This window comes from Herpailurus yagouaroundi, unplaced genomic scaffold (assembly GCF_014898765.1).
Source record: "Herpailurus yagouaroundi ecotype Mexico unplaced genomic scaffold, PumYag 222, whole genome shotgun sequence".
In the NCBI taxonomy this organism is placed as follows: domain Eukaryota; kingdom Metazoa; phylum Chordata; class Mammalia; order Carnivora; family Felidae; genus Herpailurus; species Herpailurus yagouaroundi.
In genome coordinates this window covers 19,537,563-19,562,665 of record NW_024412453.1, presented here as the reverse complement: position 1 = coordinate 19,562,665, position 25,103 = coordinate 19,537,563, and the positions used below count along the sequence as shown (strand labels likewise).

Genomic DNA, 25,103 nt, shown 5'->3' with positions numbered 1-25,103 from the left:
GGCCGGGAGGTTGGGGGCGAGGCCGGGAGCGTGGGGGCGAGGCCGACAACGTGAGGCGGGGCCAAGCGCGTGAGGCGGGCCGAGAGCGCGGGACGGGGCGGGGCCGGGCGTGCGGGGCGGGGCCGGGCGTGCGGCGCGACCGGAGCGTGGGGTGGGGCCGAAGGCTCGAGGCGGGACCAGGACGCAGGCAGTCCCTAGACCGTGGGGCGGGGATGGAACGTGAAGCGCTACCCAGAGCGTGCGGCGGGCGGGCCGAAGCGCGGGGCGGGGCGGGGACTTGGGGCGGGACCGTGAGCGTGCGGCTGGGCCGAAGCACCAGGCGGAGCTGTATTGTGAGGCGGATCCCGGGGTTTGAGGCGGGCCTTGGAGCGTGGGGATGTGATACGGACAGGAGGCGAGACCGGGGCGTGGGGCGGAGCCGAGAGCATGGGGTGGGATCGAAACGTGAGGGCGGGACAGGGACGAGGGACACCGCCAGGAGCGTGGGGCGGGGCTTGGAGCGTGGGAGCGGAACCGAGAACGTGGGGCGGGCCGAGGGTGCGAGGCGGGGCCAAGGCGTGGGGCGGGGCCAGTAGCATGGGGCGGGACGGGGACGACGGGCGAGGATAGCAACGTGGGGCGCGGCCGCAGCGCTGTGGGTAGGGCCGGAGCGTGGGGCCGTCCGAGAGGGTTGGGGCGGAGCCGAGACCTGGAGCCTGAGTACTGGGAAGGGCGAAGAGCGGGAAGGCTATACCTGGGCGTAAGGGTGGGCCCTGAGCTCGGAGGCGGAGCCAAAAGCGTCCTAGAGGGCCTCGAGCGTGAGGCGGAGTCAAAGGAGTGGGTGTGGCCAAATTGCTGGTGTGGGTCCAGTGCCTCGAGCGTGGGGCGGGACAAGGACCCGGGAGCAGGCTCTGCGAAATTGCAGTCCCCTCCCAGCAGGGCAGCTGCGTCCGGGAGGGTGGTCTGTGGAGACACCCCTGCGAAGGTCCCTGAGGGACTGTGGCCACCAGGGAGACCTGGCCTGGTGCACTGAGCGGTCAGGCGGCTCTCTTGGGCACTGCGAGGCGCACACCACGTCTCAGCCCTTTTCTGCTGCCCACACGGGTGTCCACCAGCCCGGGTCTCCCCAAGTTAGCACCCACAGGCCAGGCCCGCACCCAACCGGTCTCCCACCCCTGCAGAGGGAGCATCTCGTGCATGGGCGGGCAGGGTGGCCAGGGGGACTGGAGACCTCGCTCGGGGACTGCCTGGCCGGCCCTGCACAGGAGAACCCTCGCAGGACGTCCAACAACTGCCCACAGCATTGAAGGAAGCAGGTGTGCGGGAGTTGGGCGGTTGGAAGGCACAGCCAGGCTGACCTGGAGCTGACCCTTGGTAACGTCCAGTCCCTCTGTCCCTCTGCTTGTTACCCCTCAGCTGGCCCAGTCCCTGAGAAAGTGGGTTAGGGCTCCACCCTCCCTTAGTCCCCAGTGGGTCTGGACTCGAGGCCAGGGCCGAGTGGTGGTAAATGCTGGTTGTCACTTGGACAGGAGCCCCCACCTGCAAAGAACTGTGTGCTGAGATTCCACCATGTTGGGCTTGCCTGCTCAACTGCTCCCAGGCACCATCCAGAGTGTGGACAAGGGCTCTCCTTCCTACCACTGCCTTCGGGTCACAAGCGCACAGGCCAGCCTGAGAGCAAGGGCTTCCTATACCCACCACACCTCTCCCCATCTCCCCATCTCCCCATCCCTCTATCACCACGACAGCTCTTGCCCAACCTGCAAACCCAGCTGGCCCCTCCCTAAGGACGTGAGCACCAGATATTGATCACTGCCCCTAAGCAATTGCTTCTGGTGTCCCCCATGACACCCAGGACCCTGTGCTCCACGGAGCCACGCTGGGCTTGGTACCTCAAGAAATGCTCCCAGCAGCCCCCAGAGGGTGGCTATACCCCCATTCTATAGGCCAGCACATCTTCTGGATACTGCTCGCCCTCACTGCCCACCCTCATCCTTCTTGTCTCCAGACCAGAGCAGAAGTCCTGACTGGGGGCTCCATGAGCCATGGGCCATCCTCCCACCCAGCTGCCCACCGGTGGTGCCTTGCCTGGGGTGAGCAGGTATGGAGGGAGACCCAGCACCCAGCCATTGCCAGCCTGACAAGTCTCAAGTAGCATCCGATACGCGGGGTTTTGTAGGAAAGGGGGGCAGCGAGGGATAAGGGCCACTGGGGAAGCATCCCCAGCCTACCAAGAGCCCAGGTCACCCAGGGCCATCACTATGCCTCAGGGCAGGCTGGGCAAGGCTGGGGCTGTAGATGAGGAGCCTACAGTACTGAATGCACACTGGCCCCACTAGGGTCATGGCACTGGGGGGTCACTCTCACCCACATCTAGCTGGGATGGCCCCAGGCCCCACCCTGCTCAGCCTAGGAGTCTTAGAGGAGACAAGGCAAAGCGGGTGGCCTTCAAGGCACAGCAAGGTCTCTCTGGGGTGTGGGAGTCCTGGGTGGGCTGGAGAGACAGCAAGAATTCCCAGATATTGGCCCTCAGGTTGCCTCCCCGCTCCCAGGCACAGGTCCCCAGTGCTTGCCTTGGTTCTGCGGAGCTGCTGCTGTGGCCAGGCCAGGCTCCCGGGGTTGTGTCCATGTCCTTCCTCCTCCTGGCCCATGGCGGCAGGTGTCCCCAGGCCCTGGGGCCACAACAGGGCCCTCGGGCCCCTGGCTCCTTGGGGCCCCAGCCCTGCAGGGACAGGAAGGGAGTCAGAAGGCCTGCTACAGTGGATTACAACTGTGGGCATGAAGGGGAGATTGAGCAGGGTGGGAGTGGGGACAGACCAGAGGAGGGAGCTCAGGGAAGGCTCTGAAGAGGAGGAGGCGGAGAGGGCAAAAGTGAGGGCCCGTGGTGGAGAGGGAGACCTGACGGGGACTGTGTCAGCCACCCACAGATGAAACCAGACAGAGAGCCACAGGGGCCTCCCTTCTGAATGGCTGAGTTCCTCGACGGAGCACCCGCTTTTCGCTTTCCCAGTGAGGGGCACTGGAGTTTGCCAGCAGAGGCTTGGGTTTAACTGTGGATGATATTTGTTCAGGAGTTCCATGAGCCACGTGAAGAACTTAAGACCAGAAATGAAATTCTTTTCTTCAACTTAGACACACAATGAATACTCTGAAATAAAGTGGACTTTGGCGGCTTACACGTGTGTGTCCACTTGGCTGAGGAAGACCACTTATAAAAAGCGATCCAAAGAAGTCATCTAAGTGCACCAAGGAGTAGGCTAAGGCGTGTCCAGCATGGCCTGACATGGGATGAAAACCAGCAGCAGAGAGCAAGCTGCAGAAATAGGGTACTGTGAGTGGCACGTCCCCATTGTCTTCCGGGAGGGGAGGACAGGAAGGACGGTTCTCATTTGGGCTTCTGGAGGGAGATAGGAGACTCAGGCTGAACCTCTTCTGGGCTCTCCCTTCCCTGCCCCTCTGCCCTGTCCACAGGTGTCAGAGGTGGCGGGGGGGGGGGGGGGGCGGGTGAGGCCCTGAAGCGGGGAGGGAGGCTCATCCAGTTACGATGAGTGAGGCATGGACTCCCCTTTGGAGGCACAGCCCCAGCCGCACTGGCCAGCCACCTTCTTGGCCATAAGCCAAGCCCCTGCGTTCCATCCCTCTTCCCCAAGTGTCCTTTTCTCACCGGTTCTGAGCCCAGGAGGACGGCCCAGTGTTGTTTGTGTCCCCATCCCAAGCCCAAAGAAGGAGGCAGAGATGTGACAACAAGGCCGTGAGATAGAACACCAAGGAAAAGGCCACAAGACCACACATATCAGGTGCCCGTTTTTGTGAACACAGAAAATGTGCACGTAAAGGCGAGAAGACTAAAAAACTATTCCAGGGTATTAATACGGGCCACTGTCGGAGTGCAGTTAGGGCTGGGTTCCGTTATCTTCTTTCTGCATTCAAGGAGACGTTCTGCGGCCATGTGACTGTCACCAACGCATGCAAATCACAAAGGTGTGCGGCAGACGCCATCTTCCTACCCGTGATCAGTGTAAACTAACCCAGGGGAGCGAGGACCCTGGGGGAGAGTGCAGAGCTGCCCGCTGGGCAGACTCAGGCAGGCCTGTGGCCCCAGGACCAGTGAGAAGGTGCCGAGTCTAGCTTCCAGGGCCGGCCAGCCCAGCTCGCTGTGGCCACTCCAGGCTGGGGTCCCCCTGGGCGCCGACTCCACGGCAGGCAGGCCCCCGCCTCTCTCCTCCCTGTGCACACCTTGGGGCAGGTGTGTCGTCCACGCTGGCATTTCACACCCCTCTTCCTGTTTGGGGTTCTCTCACAGCTCTTCAGCTAAAGCTGCCTCAGGCGGACACCCCCGAAGTGACCCAGGTCCCAGTGCCAAGCTGGGGCGGTAGGGGGATATAAGGTCAGGGCTTTGCCTCAAACCAGCCGGCTCCAGAGTCAGCTCGGTGTTGACACCTGGCGTGACTGTCACCTTCTAACCCTGCTGCTGCGTGTCACCCTGGCCTGATGGTCCCTGCTCCTAGGAGCCGTCGTCAGCTGCATTCGGGGTTTGTCACACATTATTGTGCGCTCCCCTTTCATAGGTGAGGGGGTCCCATGGCAGAGGTGGGCAGAGTGAAGCACTCAGCCATTGTCAGGCATGTGGCAGTCCCCTCAGAGACAGCCGCTGTGGTCACTGTGCTTTTTCCCCACTTGCTTAGCATTCCAGGGTGCCAGGCCCAGCTGGCCAATGCTGTGATTGTCCCACGTCCCCTGCATAGACAACTCACCCAGCAGACCTGACACGGCCCCCCACATCTCGGCTGGCCCCCATGTGTCAAGGGTCAGGCCTCAAGGCCACCAGGAAAGCCGTGGCATGGTAGCAGGCATGTAGCCCCAGGGCAGCACACTCCATCCCAGGGTGCCATCCACACCCAGCCCAACTTGGGTCTCACCTCCAGTGTCCTGAGGGGTTCCTGTCACTCCAGGCAGAAGGGCATAGCAGGACACCTTCCCATACTGCCTCTATGGAGGATTCTGACCCTTTGGTGGGGATGTGTCCTGGAGGTCTAGGACACAGTCGAGTAGGCTCATGATTAGAGGGCAGTCCTTGAGTGAGTTCTGAGTGGGCCCTGCCAGCCACAGGGGCCTGGGAGACGAGAGGGAAGAGCGCCTCACCAGTTTGGGAGCCTCAGGGACATAGGGGTGCAGCCAGGGCTGACCCAGCTCCCACCTCCCTGAAGACACATCTATCTATGGCAAGGTGGGTACCTCTCTCTTGGCAAAGGAGGGTCCTGACCCAACCCTGCTGGCCCCAGAGGTCTGTGGCAACCCTCCGAGAATGAGTCTCAGTCTCAGGGTGGGGCCAATGGCTGGCAGTGGCCCAGGTCAAAGAAGGAAGGGCCTGCTGACCTCCCCCAACCCCAGCACCGTTTTCCCGGGAACTGTAGCATCTGAGTTCAGGGGCCTTCAGCCCAGCTTGTAGAAGCAGCCGCTGAAGTCTCACCTTCCCAGGTGGCCTCAGGTCACTTCCCTTTCTGGTCTCGGGCACACCTGCTCTCTTGCCGTACTGACCCTTACACCAGGCAGACTTGCACCTTTGTCTCCGCCATTCCTTCACCTGGAATGTCCTTCCGTGACCTGACCACCCCACCCCTGAAGGCCTCTCTCAGCACCAGGAACTCACATTGCCCCTCTGTTGGCTATCTTTTCTCTTTCTGTCGGAGACACCTCATTCAGCTCCAGCAGGCCTGTGCAGGTCCAGGAACCAGGGGCAGCCCCGCGGGCTGGCAGCTAGGGGACTTGGTCATGGGGGGCAGGGAGGTGCCAGCCCAGGCTGGCTGGCTGCCTTTGCCCACGGCCACACCCACACCCTCCGGGTCAGCCTCTGCCAGCCCCTGGCCTCTCGGCCACCTGCCTCCCACCGTGCTGTCCAGAGATGTCTCTTTCGGCTGCCTAGGAGCCCCGCGGCCGCTGTGGCCAAGTTATAAGTATGTGATTATGTATGCCGAGGTCCCTCCGGCCCTTTGTTGCTGCAGAATCTGTCCCAGCAAACAAAAGTGCACTGGATTAGCCACAGTGGATTAAAAGATTTGCTTCTCAGAGTTTACCTAACAACCCGACAGTCCTGCCTGCAGAGGCTTTGAACCTCAGGACGTGCTCAGCAGGCCATCTGGGAGCTCTCGGCTTCTGCAGGCAACAGGATGGCGGTCAGGGTGATTACAGGCAGCTACCGCCCCTCACACTCTGCTCTGTCTGCAGCCAGGCCTGTGCTTGTGGCCTGTGCTCGGGGCCTGTGCTCTTGGCAGGCCCGTCTGGGTCAAACTTGGCAGGCTCGTCTGGGGCGAGACCAGACTCCAGGACAAGGTGGAGGAGGCTGTGGTAGGGGCACGAGGCCCAGCCAGGACCACCTTCCAGAGGGCCTGCCGCCCAGGGCCCAGGCATGGTAGGGACCAGGCCTTGCCTCCCCCAGCCCTACCCCCTGGGCACGTCCACACACCGCACACAGCGATAAGGCCACGAGCAACATGGAGGGTGGCCGTGGTGGGCAGGGACACGCCAGTCTCCACCATGCTGCAGCGCATGGCCCCACTACTGCCACCCCGTGGTGTACGTTCCTGCACACGCGTGCACGCGCGCGCGCACACACACACAAGCGTGTCCCTCTTTGATCTCCAAAGGACGCTGCATTTACAAGCTCTTGATCGCAGCTGCCTTTTCAGGGCCTGTCCGCTAAAGTCCCGAGTAATGGGATTTGGCACTTCTGATCATCTTGGTCTGGCCGTTCCCCAGGACAGGTGGACATTTTTTTTCCTCTTTTGCACTTCTTTTTTTTTTTTTTTTTTTTTCCTTTTCAAAAATAAAACGCTCCTGAGACTGCACTGACTTGACGCGGCTTGTCGCCCAGCCCTACAAGCGGGGCCAGGAGAGGGGCCAGGTGGCCGGCACACCAAGGGCCCGGCCAGTTGGGGGTCTTTGATGCGGCTTCCGTGTGAAATCGGAGCGAAAGACGTAGGAGAACGATTTCGGGACCACGGTGCCGTGGGATTCATCCTGCCTCGTGCGTTTCCCTTTGTCTCCCTTCCCGTGACCCTTCTTTGGGACGTTTGGGGAGAGGGTCCCAGGGCAGGTGCGGGCGTGTGTGCAAGCGTGCGCATGAGGGTGCAGAGGGCAGGGTGGGCTGAGTGAGGGCAGGGCCTCAACCATAAGAACAATGGGCAGCAGGGAGCACATCCACCTGTCCGCCTGTTCGTCTGTCCATCCATCTGCCCGCCCGGCTTACCTCACCTGCCTGGCTCCGTGTGCCTGCTCGCGCCCCACCATCCCGCGGTCCGCCATGATGGGCTTGGCCGTCCGTCTGAGCACTTTCAGCCACTCCAGGACGCGGGTCCCTGCTCTTGGCCACTGTGTGGCTGGGAGGAAGAAGTGTGACTCTGGGCTGCAGCTCGGGCTCCCACCGCCGATTGGCTGAGGCAGGGACCAGATGACGGCCTCAGAACCCTATGGTAGCCATGGCAACCAGCCCCTTTAGACACCGCCACCCGGAGCCACTCCTGACTGCCGAGGGAGCAGGCAGTGCCGACGTGGGCCCACACCAGGGTCCCCTTGGAGAGTAGGGTCAAGCATGAGTGGACCCTGCTCCTATACCAGCTGTTGAGTGTGTGTGTGTGTGTGTGTGTGTGTGTATGTGTGTTTCTTGTATGTCCGGTTTGAAGGGTCCCTGTCCCTCTCTTGGGACGTGTCCTGTCTCACCACCTGGTGGAGGCAGGAACAATGTCTTTTTAGCCTCTACTTCCACGAGGATTTCAGGTCAGGCTTGCCCCAGGGGCTGAAGGCCAGCCCCTCTGGTGAGAAAACAATGGATGACGGCGGTAGGAGGAAGGGCAGGGGCAATTCTCCATGCTAAGGGAGACAGAGCCAGGCTCTCAATCCACCTCAGACCCCAAAGGTCCTTCCAGCCTCTTCTCTGCCTGCCAACCCCTTCTCCACACTTTCACAGACCTACTGAACACACAGGCTCACACAATCCCCAATCAAGAGCCTTTAGAGGCCCCAGGCTGGCCCTGCTGCTTCATAGACCCAATGTCTGTGTCCCCAACCATGCAGGACTCCGAGACTTCAGTCAAACCCAGCACTTTCCAACCCTGCAGGAACTGAGTACACACCTGTGACTCTACCTGCTCTTCCCTTGGTCTGAACTCCTAGGGTCTCTCGGCACCAGCCCCTTGGTAAAGCCTTCCCAGGTGTCTCAAGACAGGGTTCTCATCAAGGGCGCAACGCAGCATTACCCCAAGGACTGACCATCCTGGGAGCTGCAAGGCAGTGAACACCCAGGAGCCGACCTACCCCTATCTCCATGAGAGTCCGAACATTCTTGGCTCAGCACAAACTAGTCAAGGCTCCCATGAAACCCAAAGGAGAGCCCTGGGAAGTCACCTCCCACTTCCCGGCCCAGGCCCAGCCCACACCTGCTGAACATATGAGGAAGTGAGTAACAGCCATAGGCCTATGAGCAGGTGTGAGTCCCAAGTCCCCAGGAAGAGGCCAGGGACTGCTGAGGAAGCCACTGCCCGGGTCAGAGGGACACAGAGAACAGCGGGAGTGGGCTCAGGGTGGGCCGGGCTGGGCATAGAGCCACATGGCTCAGCCAGCCCCCCGCCCCCACCTTGGTCCCAGACTTCTCCACGCTGGCTTGTCCCTCCCTAAGCTGCTCAGTCACAGCCTCGAGGGCAGGCTGTCGGTGAGGACATAGGCCAGGGTCAGCTGGAGGTGGCGGAGGGCCCAGGGGCTGAGGGAGAGGTCGGGGAGGGCTCCGGCATGCTGTGCCAGAGGGTGCTGGATAGCGTAGGACTGGTTCTGTGGAGCAACTTCAGCTGACCCAGGGCTCCAGCTTTGGGGCAGGCGGCTGGCAGGGGTAGGAGGGAGAGGTGTTCAGGGGTTCTGGAGCACAGGCTGAGGGAGAAGGACAGTACACGTGGCTGGGCCTCACTACAGCTCCTCCGGGCTCCTAGCACCCCGACGCAGCCAGCTGGCACAGGGCCAAGATGTGAAGACCTGCCTGTGGTCTCCACACCCGCCACCTGCAAGCCAGTGCACCCCTGAACGGGACTCCATTAAGACCCTCAAGGTGAGGGGACTGGGCCACACCTCTCCTGACCTCAGCTGTCCTTCCTAGGCCTCGAGACATCACGGTGTTGATGGTCACACTTGTCAGGGCCCTCCACCGTCCAGGTGTCAAGGGACCTCTCCATCTACAGCTAGTGATGGTTGACCCTCGTGGCCCTTGAATGGATGGGCTGTCACGGACACATAGGGACTCGGCCAACCGCAGGGCTACATGGGGAGCAAGGGGACTTGCCCGAGCTCCTAGAGGGGCGGGGCAGGGACAGGGGCACAGCCTGTCTTCCCGCTAGGGGCCAGCGCAAGGCAGCTCTGGCTTCGGTGGGCTTGACCTGGGTCAGTACAACTACCCAGCCCACCAGAGGCCCGAGGGGCTGCAGGGACTCAATGAGGGGACTGGAGACGGTCAGGGACACAGAGACAGCTGACTAGCAGAGGTGTGGCCCATGGGGGAAAAATAAGGAGGAAGAGGGCTGGAGGGGAAATGGAGCCTGCTGGGCTCCCACAGCTAAGCTCCCGGTTGGGGTGTGTGTGTGGGTGTGTGTGTGTGTGTGTGTGTGTGTGTGTGTGTGTGTGAGCATGTACAGTCCCTGTGTCCCCTTCCCACCTTCTGGAAGGGGGAACAGTGTGGCAGATTCTCCCTGCTAGGGGTCTTCCCACACCTGAGTTATTGTTTCATTTGGGGTGGGGAGGGGAGGGGAATCTGTCATTCACCGAGAGTTCCTGACCTTGCCTGAGTCAAGGGTATTTGTGGGAATTTGATGAAACTGACACTGACTCTACCAGAAAAGGGCCAAAGCCACAGCCAGGCCCACTGCAGGGTACGGGGAGGTGAGCACCGCTGAGTCGCATCAAGCTCTGCTGACCAGCAGCACCGGAGGCCAGTCTGGGCTGTCCTTGTGGAAACCCCATGTCCCCAGGGAGGGCAGAGGGGCGGCCTTGTTTTTCTCTGTGCTGCCCCCAAGTGCGGTGACCCACTGCAGGTGCATCTCCGCTTCAGATACTCTTGCCTGGCCCGCCAGTGCTGACAGGGGGACCCAGGCCAGAGTCCACCCTCCTCGACTGTGGCCCCCACCCTGCTCCAGCCCCACACCTTGTGCCAGCAATTACAAACACTACAGGTCCTGGTAGGAGCTCCCCCAACCTTGACCTGTAGCCTTACTGGGGGCAGGAAAGAGCAGAAGAGCAAGGTGTGACTGAGCCACGGCCAGTGAACTGGGGACGTCCTGGGTACACAGCAGGGGGGCGGGTGGGGGTGGCCTCAGGTGACAAAGGCAGGGCTACCAGGGCATCAGTTTGATTCAGTTTAGGGCTGACCATGGGAACCGTGAAGTGGGGGCCAGGAGGGCTGCCGGGTTCAGAACACCACCGACCTAGCTGGAGCCGGGGGCTCTGGTTCGCGTAGCTAGGCTGGGCCTTGAGGCCATCCAGAGCCGGGGCACAGGTGGGCTGGGCACCATCAGCTTTTGGTAAAATTTTAGAAAGATTAAAAACTGTTCACAGTGTTAGAGCATCACGTGAAGAAACAATCAGGTGCATCAAAACACGGGTCCAGAGGCGTGTCCCAGAGGAGTCGGGACTGATGACGGCATTTCCCGGCTTTGTAGACACCTCAGGATCACTCCGCGGAGGGCAGGCCCCGACCCTAGATGACCTCCCTATGCTGTGGGATCTCCAGGACCCTCCTGAGGCTGTGTTCACTGCCCAGCCCTGCCCACTGGGCCAGTTGCACGCTCCCTCTGGCCTCCACCTCCGTGAACACAGCCCAGATGTCCTCACTTCCACAACAGCCCTCAGAAGATCTGGGTGTTCCTTGGTCAGCTGCCAGGACCAGGTCAGGGGAGTCCCTCCCTGTGCTCCCAGAGAGATCTGAATGGGTCTCAATGCTCAGTACTCCCAAGGAAGGGTTGTGGAAGAGGGTCAAAGCACCCCCAAATTTCAGGGCAGGAGCGGGCTCAGGTACCTGGCCCAGCCTCCCCCTGGGATTCCCATCCCGGCACCTCCCGACCCGGTAGGGGCACTTGCCACCCTGAATGGCCAGCACGGATCTTTCCCTGTCACCCCAAGTCAAGCCACAACCTGCCTGCCCCCGCTCTGGAGAACACTCCGGATGGGTGGAGAAGTGCAATCGGGGAAGGACCTATTGCAAGACGTCTTCAACTACACTAGACTCTCTCCCAGAGGAAAACAGCTCGGCCACATCCCGGGTCCCTGGGGCAGGGCGTGACGAGGTCGAGGACTACTCAGGAGAGCTCCGTTCCTCCCAGCAAAGCAGCCCACACATGGCCCGGCTCAGACTTTACTTGTGCTGCCCCCACTTCAGGGGGGAGGGGGTGCCACAGAGGCAGCAAGACGGCCCCAGACCTCTTAGGATCCTGGGGCAAAAGACCCCTTGGGGCCTCCACAAAGCTCACCCAACCCTGGGAGCTACTGAGTCAGCACACAAGAACGAGTTCATCCACTACCCAAATACGGCCCTCGCCACCACCCCAGGCTCAGTGTCCACGGTGCCGCAGGGCGGGGTGGCTGCGCGTGGCTGTCTGGCGTGGGTCACTGTGCGGTCAGTTCTTGTTGGCTCTCTTCTGCACTACCACTGGCTCAGACAGTGTCTGGTGCTGAAGCCGCTCAATCAGCCTCTCCACGTAGACCTTGAACAGAGGAGTCGGGTCCTATGGGAGTGAGACAGGGTCAGGATAAGTTGCTCTGGGGAAGGTCCGAATCCAGTTGGCCAAACACCAAGAGGAATCTGGCACAAGAAGACTGGACCCCTCAGGCTTGGCTACAGCCACCGGTCCAGAGGACAGTGACCCTGTCCATGAGACAGGGGCCACCTTCCCTTGGGACGAAGGGATCAGGCATCTGTGGCTACAGTTAAGGTGGCAGAGAACAGGGGCAGTGGCTGCTGTGCCGTGTGGGTTCCCTTTCCCAGTAGCGACCACAAGCTCAGACCCTTCTAGGGTACACACACAAAAAGACCTCAACTAGGGGCGCCTAGGGGCTCAGTCAGTCAAGCTTCTGGCTTCCGCTCAGGTCATGATCTCATGGCTCACGAGTTCGAGCCCCGTGTCAAGCTCTGTGCTGACATCTCACAGCCTGGAGCCTGCTTTGGAGTCTGTGTCTCCCTCTCTCTCTGCCCCTGCCCTGCTCACACTCTTCCTCTCTCTCTCTCAAATAAACATTAAAAAAGAAAAAAAGAAAAAAAAAGAAAGACCTCAACTCGCTAACAGGAAGACCACAGGGCAAGAAGGCGTTAGGCAGTCAAATAAACCAAAGGTGCCACCAAGAGTCTTTCTGTCCATAAACTTATGAAGCTAGCCGGGTGCGGGGTGGGGGTGGTAGACAGGAGAGGATCAGACCCTCGAGGGGAGGGCATGTGCTACAGGGAACCCAAGACCATGGCTCCATTGGGGTGGCTCCTCCCCAGACCCACCCAGGGCAGTGGCCACCAGCCCAGGTTCCCCAAGGCAGCCCTGCCCCGACCCCATCTGCCTGCTAGTGCTCAGCGGTTGGTGCTCACACATGCTCACCTGCTCCTCCAGGAGCCTCTGCTTCTCCAAAGCCTCGTCTAGCGTCAGGCCGACCCACTCAGCCTCTGCCTCTGGGATGACAAACTCCTGCACAGGAGGGACCAGGCCCACAATGAGGCCAGAGGCACCAGCCAACGGGGCCCTCAAGGAGCAGGAAGTAGGAGCCAAAGCCCTTACCTTGTACTTTTCATAGATGGCCGCCCGCTTCTTGGGGTTGTCTGGGTGCAGCTGGGGGTCCTGTCGGGCCAGCCGCAGCAGCATCCCTCGCTTCAGGTCCATCCCGAACTTGGAACACAGGTCCTCCTTCGGAGTCTGGTAGGAGGCTACGCGTGGGGCCAGGTGTGGCTGGCCATGCCCCGCCCACCCGAGGGCTGACCCCACCAGGCGCCTCCCCGGCGGGTGGAGGGCCCCAGGCCGTCACAGGACAAAGGACTGTGAGCTGACACAGGTGTGCCCCACCAAGTCTCTCACTAGCCAGGAGACTCCACTGTGTGCTGACCCGACGAGCCCTGACCCGCCTCCCCGCTTGCCTTGAGGATGTAGAAGTCAAACCCGTAAGCCTCGTCAATAAGGTCCAGGGTCCGCATGGTCACTGTGATGGTGAATTTCGTGTCCAGTATCTCACTATAGAGCTGGCGCTGAAACAGCTGTGGTTTCCACACCTTCTTCACCCTCTTGGAGAGCTAAAGGAACAACAGAGAACCTACCTGAGACTCAGGACACGGAGCCAGAGGACCAGCCCCTACCTGTAGACCCAGAGATCAGCTTCTCCTCAGCCAGTCTGGCACCTCCTGACCCTGCCTGGGCTGCTGGTGCGTGTTCCACATGTACGACCATAACTCTGTGGTCCACAGGCCATCACATTCCAAACCAGGGACCAAGGGACCAAGGGCAAAGGGAGATGTCAGCCTGAGAGCCACCAGGCAGGGGGCTCAGCAGCCCCTCCAGACTGCCCACTGGAGACTGCACCGTGCGCAGGGCTGACGTCCTAATTGCGATGACAAGGTGGTAGTGCCAGCCCTGTACGTGTCACAGACACACTGTGGCATGTCAAGCCAACAGGTGACTGAAGACCTGACCTCCCCCTACCTCCTCTCACGCAGGGATCCCCTCACTCCTCGTCCCTACACTTGATCTCATACCCACCCCAGGGTCTCTGCACTTACTGTTTCTGGTACAGACCACCGCCCTGTCTCAGGATACCCAACTGGCTTCCCAGAGTAACGTTTGCCAGAAACGCGTCTTCACAAATGAGCATGCCTCTTCAACGGAGCGGCGTCTGCACCAGACTGTAAGCGCACCACCCCGCCCCCGGCCCTCCACGCCCACCTTTGGAGCACAGCACTGAGCCTGGAGCAGCAAAACCCAGAGGAGCGGCCCCCCCGCCCCCACCCCCAGCTTGTCCTGCTCACGTACCTTGTCGTTGTTGGTGTATCTGTGACCCAGGACCCAGCCCTCCCCACCCCAGAGCCCCAGCTGGGACTCTGGCGGGTAGTAAATGGGAACGGGCACATCCTCCACACGCTCCCGCTGCCCATTCTTGGGGTTGATCTTGAACTTAACCCCGTGCGGCCTGTAGTGCACAGGAGTGGGCGTTCGCGCAGGCTCCTGCGAGCGCAGGTAGTGCCGGGGCAAGCGGGAGCAGATACCCTCCCGCAGCCGGAGCTGTTTCCAAAGGCCAACCGGGACCTTGTGCAGGGGCATCGCGGCGAGCCTGGAAGGGGGCAGGGGGGCAAGGGGGGGGGGGGCGGCCCGCCGTCACTCCGCAGCCCGGCCGCACTCCGGCCCTGACCCCCGACGCCAGCTGGTAGACTCCCGATCCCGACCCAGACCTCCGACACCAGACCCCTGACTCCCGCCCCCGCCGCCCCCCGCGCAGCCTCTACCTCCGACCCCGACCCCGACCCAGACTACCGGCGTGGCCCTGACCCTCGACGCCGGCCTCTTGACTTCTGACCCCCGACCCGGACTACCCGCGCGGCTTCGCCCCCCGCCCCCTGACTCTAGACCCTGGCCCCGACCTGCGGCCCCTACTCAGCCCCAGTGACCCGAACCGCGGACCCTCCGACCCCTGCACCGCCTACCTCTCCAAGTTCCGCGCCCCACCGGAACCAGAAGTCCTGACGCAGAGCTTGGCCCGCTATCCGCCGCTGACTGGCTGAAAAGCCCGTCCGTCTACCCTCGTCCCGCCCCCTTTCCCGCCTTTAGGGACCGTGCAAAACGTCCTGCAGTGACGGCGGCGGCTCCAGGCACCGTCAGCAAATGAGGCCCCTTTTGCCTCGAACGGAGCCGGGGGCAGGGCGGGGCGGAGCTTGTCATCCCAGGTCCCACTCCCCCTCCTCCCCGAAGGAGAGCAGAAATCAATGAAAAACGCTTGTGTCTTGAAATATCACTGTAGAATATTAAATTCATCAATCACAGCGAAAGAAGGGCTACATAAAAATATGTCCTCTTGTCTTAAAATTTTTTACCCCCCAAAACACCATATATAAATGTCTCCCCTTTACAAGCCTTGAGTGACCTAGTGGCCAAGTGCAGGGTGAAAGGGGTGGGGGAGGCCTCCAGGGAGGCCACACCTTGGACAGGACCAAGAAGGGGGCCCCCCCCCCCCCCCCCCCCCCCGCAGCCAGTAGGCAGGATGGGCTGGGCTGCATGCCTGCACCCCACCCTCAGCGGCCTCGCTTCCTGTGGCCACGTCCCCTGGTCCTATAGCAGCAGCCCACTGCAGTTTTGTCTTAGGGGAGGGGCAGGGCACTGACCCTGGGGCAGTCAGCCCCCCTTATCCTGCTTCTCCCACAGAGGAGGCATAAAGGCCCAGCCAGATCTCTGGGAAGCCCCTCCCCAAACACACAGTTGAGCCCGGTACAGGGCTATAGTCATCACCTCCTCTCCGGGGAGCAACTCATGCTTCTGAGTTCCAAAGGTCCCAGGAACCCCAGGGAAGGCTGAAGGCACGGACCTGGGGCAAAGTGCGCCAGGTCGTATCACAGCCCTAGAGCAGCTCGGCAGCCCCTCCCAAAGAAGCCCTTCTCAAGGGCCTGCAGCTCCAAAGCTGAGAGCCAAAGGGAGGGGCAGGGCAGGGCCAGACAGCCAAATGCCAGCCTCTCCATGTCACTCATGGCAGCCCCAGTGCCCATCAGCTCCCTGGGGACTACAGACACCTCCCCCCACACTACTGCATCGGTGGGAAGCATCCCCATGCTTGAGGAAGGCTGGCATCAGGGAGGCAGGGAGGGCACAGCTCCCAGGCCCAGTGGGGCGGGGCCTGTGGGAGGTGAGCTCAGGTGTCCCTTGTCCCCTTGGGTGTCACATCACAACCTCACAGGGGAATGGGGCAATGGGGGAGTCTGTCTCCACATGTCACAGAACCTCGCCCTGTATGGTACCTGTGGAGGGGCCACGGGAGCCAGCACCTGGCAGGCACAAGGCAGGTGGGAGGCGTGGTCCTCTCCCCAGGAGGAAGCAAAAGGGTGCACAGGGCAATTTTATTCAGTTGGAAATCGGTCTGGACAGACTCGTTCTTCGGTCATATCCCTGGCCAGTGAGGTTCATCATCACAGCCGCAGGCGTCCCCGAGCCGGCCATGTCACGTCACCGCGTACAGCTCCTCTCGGTGGCTCTTACAGATCTGATAGCGGCACGTGAGCTTCTGCGAGCAGGCCCAGGGCTCGGTGTGCTCCTCTCGCGGCGGCAGCAGGAAGGCCGCACTTCCCGCCAGCAGCATGTGCCAGATGCTGTGGGTGTAGTAATAGTTGTCACTGGTCATCATAGAGGTGTAGATGGCCACAGCCACAGCGGCCATGGAGATGCCGGGCAGGAGGAAAAAGCCCCAGCGCTGCCAGGAGGTCGGGTAGCACTGGCGCCGGTGCCCGCAGCGGTACACCTGGAGGAAACCGCCCGTGAGCGACGGCACAGGAGGCTGTGGACACAGTTCCCAGGGGCCCACCGGGTCTGGGCAGTGGGGCCGTGTGTGGCTGCTTGGAGAGGACTCAAGGCCAGGACTCGGGCCCAGGCCCAGAGACATGGCCAGAACGAAGGGCCAGGCTCTCTTCCCCTGGGGAAAGAGTCTGTGGGGAGCCCCGATTCTCTCCAATCCCGCCCCCCCCCCCCGGGGCCAGGGGGCTGGGCAGGACCTGCCCCAGCTCCTTACCCACATGGTGACCATAACCACAAAGGCAAAGAGACAAGGCCCCATCATATTCCAGGCACCCCTGCGGTCCAGCTGCAAGGACATGGCGAAGACCAGTGTGCCCAGGAGAAACAGGACCTGGGCAAGACACAGGGATGACCGCAGGCTCACATGGACCCTCAGCCAGAGTCATTCCTGACAGAACATGGTCTAGCAGGACAGGTGGACCGGGCATGTGTGCCATCCCCCCGCCCCCCGCCCTGCCCAGGCTGCTGCCCCGCTCTGTCCTGCTCTGCTGGCTGGGAGGGAGGGGCCTCTCGTCCAGCTCGCGCATTGCCGGGACCCCGCGCTCCCACCGATCTGTCCACAGGTGGATTTCTCAGGCACAAACTTGGCCAGGCAAGGTACCGGGGGCACGTGTCTCTATCAGCCAGGGCCAGCTGATGCAGAAAAGTCCCCAAAATGTCCCGAGCACCAGGGACTGCAGGAGCAGAGCTGGGGCTTATTGGGGAGATGTGGCCTAGGGGTGGGGCTCTAGGCCTCCTCTCCGAATGGGGCTCTGGGAGAGACCGGCTGGGGCCCTCACTGCACCCTGCCCACCACCTTTCTTTCCTGGCGGCCTCCAAGCAGCAGCCCCCTCACCGCTACCGGCACCTTCTGCCAGCAGGCCACTGGTCATCACAAGAGATGAGCAGTTTCTAAGAGCTGAGCCTGCTTTCTGGGGTCTTCTTCAACGTGCTGCATGCCGGGCCTCTGCTCCCCTAGAGCCCAGACTCGGGTGTCAGGAGCCACTCACGTGTTTCAAGGCCGCCTTCAGCCGCGCCATGCAGAGGATGGTGACCCAGATGGACACCCCAGAGCCCAGAAAGTCGCAGTACTGCAATGTGTCATAGCTGAGGATGCACAGCACCGCCTCCCCGGGCTGGTCACAGGCATGGTAGAACTGCGGAGCAGGCTGGTGAGCGGCAGCCCATCCCCCCCCCTCCCCTGCCCCCGCCCATGTCCCCAGGGGAGTGAGGCCAGCCTACCGTGGAGAAGAACATGGTGTAGGCATAGACGGAGGCCTCCACCAGGAGGAGGCGGTGCACGGAGATGGCAATGGGAGCCAGGAACATGAGGTTGCTGAGGGTGAGAAGGAGGGCAGCCACCCTCTGCTGGGCCACCGTCTGGGCTGTGCTGTTGTCCGTGCAGCTCCACCCACGCCAGCCTGTGGGCCAATGTGACGCCAAGGGGGCTGAGGCCAGGAGAGGGGGCGAACCCCTCACCTAGAGCGCTGCACAGAAGCCCCCTCCTCACCCAGGAGCAGGCTGGGACAGACTGGGGCAGGTGTGGGCAGGGGAGTCCAAGGTCAGGAGGCAGCACTATGTCTGGGGGTGCCACTCTGTGCCTGTGGGGGGATTGAGGAGACATGGTAGGAATGGGGAGGGGGCGTCTGCACTTGTCCTGCAGGGTCACTCTCCAGCCGCGGCAGGGCTGCCGTGGGCTCCCAGAGGACGGCGCCGGGCTCAGAAGCCAAGGGGAAAACGTCTGCAGGCAGGGCGCCTGGCTGGCTCAGCCAGAGGAACATGCAACTCTTGATCTCAAGGTCATGAGTTTGAGCCCCATGTGTAGAGATTACTTAAATAAATAAACTTAAAAAAAAAAAGGTGGGGGCGCCCGGGCGGCTAAGTGGGTCAAGTGACCGACTCCTGATGTTGGCTAGAGTCACCATCTCACAGTTCGTCAGTTCAAGCCCCGCGTCGGGCTGGGTGCTGACAGTGTAGAGCCTGCTTGGGATTTTCTCTCTCTCCCTCTCTGTCTCTCCCTCCCCCACTCAGGCTCTCTCTCTCTCTCTCTCTCCCCCAAAATAAATCAATAAACTTGACAAAGAAAGTGTCTGGAAGCACCCAGGCCTGGCGCTCACCTGCCTTGCAGCTGCAGCCTGCATACAAGTAGCTGTGTCTGCGCAGCAGAAGACACTGGCCGTAGGGTCCACAGTCATTCAGGCAAGGCACCAAGTACAAGGCGGTCTCCACGAGGACCGAGGTCTGCTCACACTCCCTGTGAGGACGGAGCCACAGGAGGGCTAGCTGCTGACAGCTGGTAGCCAGTCCCCTGTCACTGCTCCCAGCGGGCTCTCGGACGCACGACCCCAGACTCGAGGCCCCCAGGCTCCAAGCCTCAGAGGTCGGCAGCTGCGAGGTCTGCTGAGGCCGAGATGCCCCGTCCCCATTGCTATTCCCTGCGTCCCAGTCTCCCAGGGCTGTGCCTGGACTGGTACCCCTCCTTGTGTCCTGATGCCCAGGGCTGCAGCAAGGAGGGTGACCAGATGGAGGAGAGGGACCCTTCACAACCCCCAGGGGGCAACTGACCCCGTGGGGCTTGTAGAAAGCTTGGTCACTCCCAGACTTGGACCTGGGCAGCCCCAGGCATGGTCCTGATGCAATGATCCAGCTGCCTGCCCCAGGCGGTAGCCCCCGCGTGTACTTACTCAGGACTCTCGGGGCATACGAGCTGCAGGGAGAGGTACCAGTTGTCTGTCTCTGGATAGGGGATGACGAGGTCGGCCTGGCGTGATGAGGCGCTCAGAGACAGGGGGTAGCCCTGGAAGAAGGCTGTAGGGAAGCGGGAAGGCATGATCAGAGGTGGCCAGAGGGGCTGGCCCGGTTGCTTGGCCAGATGCTGCCTGCCCGTACCTGTAGTGCAGTTGAGCGACGTGTTGAAGCTGAGGAAGGGCGAGGCTGCATTCACGCAGACCACGACCAAGGTGTTGTTGGTGACCGCGGTCTGGAAGGAGAGGCCGTGCACAGTCAGCCCCAGCCCCGGGGCAGCTGCCCAAAGTTCCCGCTCTGTCTGGTGCTGGGCACCATTGTCTGTGGCTCCGGCTGGCCCAGGGCCCCGCCGGGACCCTTCCTTACAGGCCTGCGGACACCCAGGCTGATCCCACACACAGCCCCATTCCCTTAGATACAGCCTATAGAACAGGCCTTCCTTTCCTGAAAAAGAACCCCTATTCTGCCCCAACACCCGTTGGGGTCATCTCGTTGCCTGAAAGGCTGACCTCGTCCCCGCGCCAAAGTCAGCGCAGGAAGACCTGAGCCGCATCCCTCAGCCCGGCCAGGTGTGAGCCCGGAGCCGAGCCAGGCCACGGGGTGCTCCCAGACAAAGGTACCTGGTTGGCCTGCAGGGAGACGGTGAGGGAGCCCCCGCTGTCCATGCCAGTGTTGAGGTGCAGCCGCAGCACCGAGGGCACGGCTGACTGCACCAGCATGGAGACCCTGTCCACGGGCCGGAAGCGTACAGATACCACGTCCATGTCTTCTCGAAGGACCGGGTAGCTCATGAGGCAGAAGGGCCCGCTGCCCAGCCTGCTGCTCCTGCCCGGGCCACGGGAGCCGGGGCTTGGGGGCAGCAGGCCAGCGGAGGCGTTACAGCTCTGGTTTGTGCCGCTCGGCAAGAGGTGCTGGGAGTTCGGGGTCCACGGCCTGCAGGCTGTCAGGAGGACAAGGGGCTCAGGCGCAGGAAGGCCCGGGGGTTGGTGGCAGGGGGCAGAGTCACCCGCACCCTGCCCTCTCCACGCGGCCCACCTGTGAGCGCAGCTACAGCCCTGAAGGCCACCGACACATGAGGCCCGGCCAGGCTCCTGGCTGTCACTTGCAGCCACCGGTCCCAGGGCGGCGAAGGCAACAGCAGGTGGCAGGCCCAACTGGGGCTAACGCACGTGAGCACCTTCTGGAAGTTCCTGGGCAGGGTGGCCGAGCCCACAGTAAGGCGAACAGGGCAGCCCAGACTCCCGTTGGTCGCACAGCCCTGCAGCTCCAGCCGCAGCTCCCGGGTATTCTCAGGGATGAAGATTCTGCGGCCAAGGGGATGCGGTCTCGCTCAGGCCCTGTGGCCCCCAGCGCCCTCCTGTGTCACTCTCACTCGGGATGTCACCCAAAGGGGGCTGGGCATCCGGCCCCGAGACCCAGGCCCACACACTGAGGATGGTGGGAGCGCCCACTCTACCCAACCTGGAGGCTCGGCCTCCCCAAGGGCCCCACTCACTTGAGGTAGCTGGGGTGGGACAGGAGAGTCTGTGGAAGGGGGACATCAGGCTCCAGGATGAACACCTCGACTGCCCGCAGGACAAGCATGTCCGGCTGGAAGATGTAGGCACAGGTGGGCACAAAACCCTAGGGAGAGAGTGAAGTTCGGGGGAGAAGAAAAGGCAGACATGGGGCGGTCAGGGCCAGACCAGAGGGCCCAGGTGTGGAACAGGGGGCAGGCAGGACTGGACCAGAGCAGGGCAGCAGAACCCAGAGAGAAGTCTGCCCTGAGGAGGGCAATGACGGCCACTGGGCACTCCTGCACTGAGGGCCCTGTCCCCCCACCGCCGGAAGGCAGCCCCCTTACCTTCACCTCAATCTTCTGGGATGAGGGCGGCAGGTGGGCGGCCACAAACCAGTCCCCGGGTGCTGGGTGGGAGATGTTGACGGATGCGTTGCTCTGCAGCATCTTGATGAGGAAGGAGGGCTGCACGGAGGTGTTGGCGGGGAAGCTGGTGTCCAGAGGGTTGATGACAGGAGGGGCGCCATAACGGAAGTACCTGGAGGCAGGGAGAGCAGGACAGGCGTCGGGCGTGGAGCCCGGGAGAGCCTGGGCGGGCAGGCGGGCGGGCGGGCGGGCACCTACACAGTGATCTCCACGTCGGTGCACGCAGGGCCGCCGCCCCGGGACACTTGCAGCAGCCAGCGCAGCAGCACGGTGTCCGGGGGCACGCGGAAGTGGAAGAGCCTGGCGCTTCCGTACCAGCTGTAGAAAGACAGCTTCTGTGGGGACTGCGAGAACTGCTCCGACACCAGCCTGACGTCTGCGGGGACACGGCACCGTCAGCCAGGCCAGGCCCCCACGTCCTCACGGAGGCCGCGACAGGCGCCCGGCGCGCCGACTCTGACCTCTCGCTGTCCCCGGCAGCCCCGGCGGCTGGCCCTCGCTCGGCAGGGGCCCGGGACTCACGAGGTGTCCCTCTGCCATCACACTCCCACTCGGCTTCCACGCATCCAACGTCTCCACCCCCGCCATCCATCTCTCCGCGGCTCGGGCTCTGACCCTGAAGCCATTTCTCTGCCACCTCTGCCCACCGGGCACCCCTTATCACTGTAGCAGCTTCCAGAACGAGTCCCCCAGCATGTCACCCCAAATGCCTCAAGACCTTAGAAGCAGGACAGACCTCATCCTGCCTGTCCCCCGACCCCCACCTTCTGCACGCTGTCATGGCCTCACTCAGTCCCCCTCACAGTGCAGCCCTGGCAGGTCTGGGGCCAAGAGGTGGAGGCTGAGGGACGTAGGGAGTGTTCGGGGTGGGAGCCCAGCCCCAGCCTCACATCTGCCCTGGGCACCGGATACCGGGATGGTTCCCCACCTCCTCGGATCCTCCCTGCCCCGTTCTGTGGAGCCTGTGGGGCCTGCCGTGGTTGCACCTGACAGGTGAGGGGATTCAAGTCTGGAGGCTGGCCACCTGTTCAGGCCCACGATGACTTGAGCCTGAATCCCCACCAACCCAGAGAGGTGGCAAGCGGAGACCCTGGGGGGAGGGGAACCCTGGACCGGAAGCCTGGCCAGCCGTGAAGACAGAGGGGGGGCAGCTGGTTCCCATGCCTTAGTGGGCATGTGTCCATGCAGAGTGGCACGGACAAGGCAGGCGCCCCTGGCAGCAGACTGCCTGCGGCCCCAGCCTGGGGCACCCCTGTGCCCACCCTCGGAACACCTCTCAGGTCTCCACCACGGCGGCTCCCTGGCTCCCCTCCCCTCCCCCCCTACACATGTGCACTGACCCTCAGTTGTTGTCACACCAACCTTTCGAGGACTGGCTCAGTGTCCGGGGGCTCGGCACAGAGGCCCGAGGCCCCAGCCTAGACTAGGCCCCTCCTGGGAGTGTCCACTCACTGAGTACAACCTGCACCAGGACCGGTGCCCGACACCATGAATGTGCCCCCAAACCCTCCCTCTTGGGGTTCCCACCCTGGGTGTTCTCTGTGCTCTTGGGGGCAGCCAAGCAGATGTGGGGTCCAGCCATGAGGCGCCCGGGTTGTGTGCCGGGGAGTCCAGGCCCAGCAGCAGCTCAGACCTCATGCCTCCTGTGACCTTGAGTGTCCCTTCCTTTCTCTGGGTTCCAGCTTCCTCGTGAGTTGGCTGAGGTGGATGGCACCACCCCCTCTCAGGTGCCCTGCCCTCCAAAGTTAATGGATATTAAAGTGCTTCTGGAAGAAATGCACTGTGGACACAGTAGGGTGTGGCTTCCTCTCCTCCAAGCTGACCTCTCTCTGCCCCACCGGGAGAGTGGCTGGCTGACATCACCCCAGCAGAGCAGGCCGGGCCCCTCAAGGTAAGCTGGAGGAGCAGGTCAGGGGGCCAGGTGACCAACCCTTCTGCCAGCCTGCTGACCTTCCCATGGAGTCACCTCAAGAAAAGACAGTAACCCACTTATGAAGTCAGTCTGAGTTCCAGAGGAGCTCCACACAGTGGGGTGTGAAGAGGTGGGCTCCATGCAGGACGAGCTCCAGACTTTCCATGTGGCTGCTGGCCACATGGTCCCATCCAGCGGTCTGTGGCCTGAATACTAGGAGGCCAGGAGCTACTGAACTAACACAAACTTCCCCCTGAGGCGGCTGTGGCCCTTAGGATGACATGATGAGAGGGGCCGAGAAAAGTGCTAGGGAGCTGAGGCAGGACACCCCCACCCCCACCTCAGGACCAGGGGGCCTAAGAGAAACAGGCAGCCAGCTGGGCCCCCAGTACCTTGACCTAAAAGTGCAAGGCCTTCTGGCCCCCACCAGCCCTGGGGTGCCAGCCTGAGCACACCTGGAATGCAGTTGGTAGCTCTGAAGTTTCAGCAGGTGCATGAGAGATGAGACCTGCTCAAGGTCACCCTAAGAAGCAGAACCCTTCCGGCCCCTCAGCACCCCAGCTCTACAGCCCGACCTCCCTTCCCAAGATACCCAGGCACTCATCTTGCTGAACACCAGGCGATTAGCACATTACCTCTGATATCAGGGAGCACAGGCTTCATGCACACCAGCCCTGCCCCACAGTCCCCTCCGAGGACACAGGGTTACAGGGAAAGGAAAGAAAGTCCCTGAGCCTGTCCTGGGAACCCAAGTGAGGGCACACTACCCCACACACTCTGAAGCAGGACAGGGACCCAGTGCACAGACCCTAGAAGCCAGGGCCACACAGTTGCCTGCCCCCTCAGCAGGCCTGGGAGGTGAGGGGCTGCTCCAAGTTTTCCATCTCCCTAAGCCCCTCACCAGTGAGCCCTCATCCAGCCCTGAACCCAGGATGGAGAAAAAGGTGCATGTGAGGGTGACGATATGCAATCCAATGGAGCAGTTGAATCGGGGGCCAGTCTCAGGGGAAAACACCTTTCATTTCAAGCTGTGCCAAGCTCAGAAACCGGAGGCACAGCCCTCAAGGAAACAGGAGCTTGGAGGGTTTCAGAGAAGGGGGGGAGAGGCAGGGAGCCAGGGAGTGGAGGGAGAGAGCTCCAGGCTGTGCTGGATAAGCCACCTGCTGCCCAGAGGGGCATCTGGGCCCCCCTAACCCAGCCAGCCCAGCCAGCGGCCCTCAGAAAGACCCAGGCCACAGTCAGGGGAGACCACTCGGCACTCCCAGGGTCTTATCTCAGGCAGGTCACAGAGGCAGCGTCTCCAGGTCTATGGGGGGCTCAGCCCAGGGTGCGGACTCTCAAGGGGCAGAACCACCTGGCCCACCAGGCCCCTCAGGTTCACGGGGGAGCCAGCCTCCAAGAAGCAGTGCCAGGTGTTCAAAGTCACTGCACTTGTCGCCGTGGGAGGGGTGAAGACGCGGCCCCACTCCAGGATCTAAGCAACTTTCTCCCAACTCCGCCCTTCTCAGAGGCCACATGAGGGCCCTGGATCCCACCACACAGCCCTTCTTCCCAGCGGGCCTTGCGGCTAGACCCTGGGTTGAGTCCCCCTGCACCCCTCCACCTCCGCGTCCCTCCGCGCGGCAGTCGTGCCCTACCGAAAGGCGTTGGGAGGAAGCAGAAAGGGAGAGCGCACTACGAGGGGCCGTCTGGCCGAACCCGGCCCTGGGGACAGTGCAGGGGGCGCTGGCGTCCTTGCCACCCCGACTGCCCACCAGGGGATGCTCACAAGGGCTTGTCCTTAGGTCCCAGCCCGGCGTGGGGACCTGGGCCCCGGGCCCGCGCCAGGTGAGCGCACAGGCGACCCCAGGTGAGTCACAATCCCGACCCCGCCCCCTTCCCGGCTGCCGCCGGCCGCCCCCCACCTCCCCCCGCCCCACGGCGCCCTCAGGACCGCGCGGGCTCACCGCTCTTCTTGGCGTCGCCGGCAGCCGCAGGCGGGGCCCCAGCGAGCAGCAGCAGCAGCAGCAGCAGCAGC

The 25,103-nt window shown here is 62.4% G+C and overlaps 2 protein-coding genes and 1 long non-coding RNA gene across 4 annotated transcripts; 1 reads left to right on the top strand and 2 right to left on the bottom strand.

Moving 5' to 3' along the window:
- Positions 1-845: 845 nt before the first annotated feature.
- On the top strand, positions 846-3,155 carry LOC121019789 (uncharacterized). Its single transcript, XR_005785779.1, has 2 exons — positions 846-2,080; positions 2,897-3,155. It is a non-coding gene; the product is annotated as an uncharacterized LOC121019789 (long non-coding RNA).
- An 8,191-nt stretch (positions 3,156-11,346) lies between these two features.
- On the bottom strand, positions 11,347-14,769 carry MRPL28 (mitochondrial ribosomal protein L28). 2 transcript variants are annotated; one of them, XM_040459575.1, is made up of 6 exons: positions 14,675-14,769; positions 14,007-14,304; positions 13,121-13,273; positions 12,768-12,902; positions 12,591-12,677; positions 11,347-11,732 (listed from the first exon to the last, which is right to left on the bottom strand). In XM_040459575.1, the coding sequence occupies exons 2-6, from the start codon at positions 14,292-14,294 to the stop codon at positions 11,625-11,627; spliced, it is 771 nt and encodes a 256-aa protein (XP_040315509.1). In that variant the 5' UTR covers positions 14,295-14,304; positions 14,675-14,769; the 3' UTR covers positions 11,347-11,624. The 2 variants fall into 2 exon arrangements, with proteins under 2 accessions (XP_040315509.1, XP_040315510.1); XM_040459576.1 differs by having other exon boundaries at positions 14,612-14,680.
- A 1,288-nt stretch (positions 14,770-16,057) lies between these two features.
- Positions 16,058-25,102, bottom strand: PGAP6 (post-GPI attachment to proteins 6; the record flags this gene model as incomplete). Its single annotated transcript, XM_040458694.1, has 13 exons — positions 16,058-16,473; positions 16,741-16,857; positions 17,516-17,662; positions 17,748-17,926; positions 18,623-18,759; positions 19,190-19,313; positions 19,395-19,485; positions 19,871-20,190; positions 20,286-20,554; positions 20,746-20,873; positions 21,094-21,286; positions 21,373-21,550; positions 25,033-25,102. Coding segments are annotated over 13 exons (2,250 nt in total), but the record flags the coding sequence as incomplete, so codon positions are not given.
- Position 25,103: the final 1 nt, after the last annotated feature.

Excerpts from the sequence above, each read along its gene's own strand:
- MRPL28 (XM_040459575.1), bottom strand. The coding sequence starts at position 14,294 with ATGCCCCTGCACAAGGTCCCGGTTGGCCTTTGGAAACAGCTCCGGCTG. Across the intron at positions 13,274-14,006 it reads GATACACCAACAACGACAAG|CTCTCCAAGAGGGTGAAGAA; the intron begins GTACGTGAGCAG and ends TTGTTCCTTTAG. Across the intron at positions 12,678-12,767 it reads CCATCTATGAAAAGTACAAG|GAGTTTGTCATCCCAGAGGC; the intron begins GTAAGGGCTTTG and ends CCTCCTGTGCAG.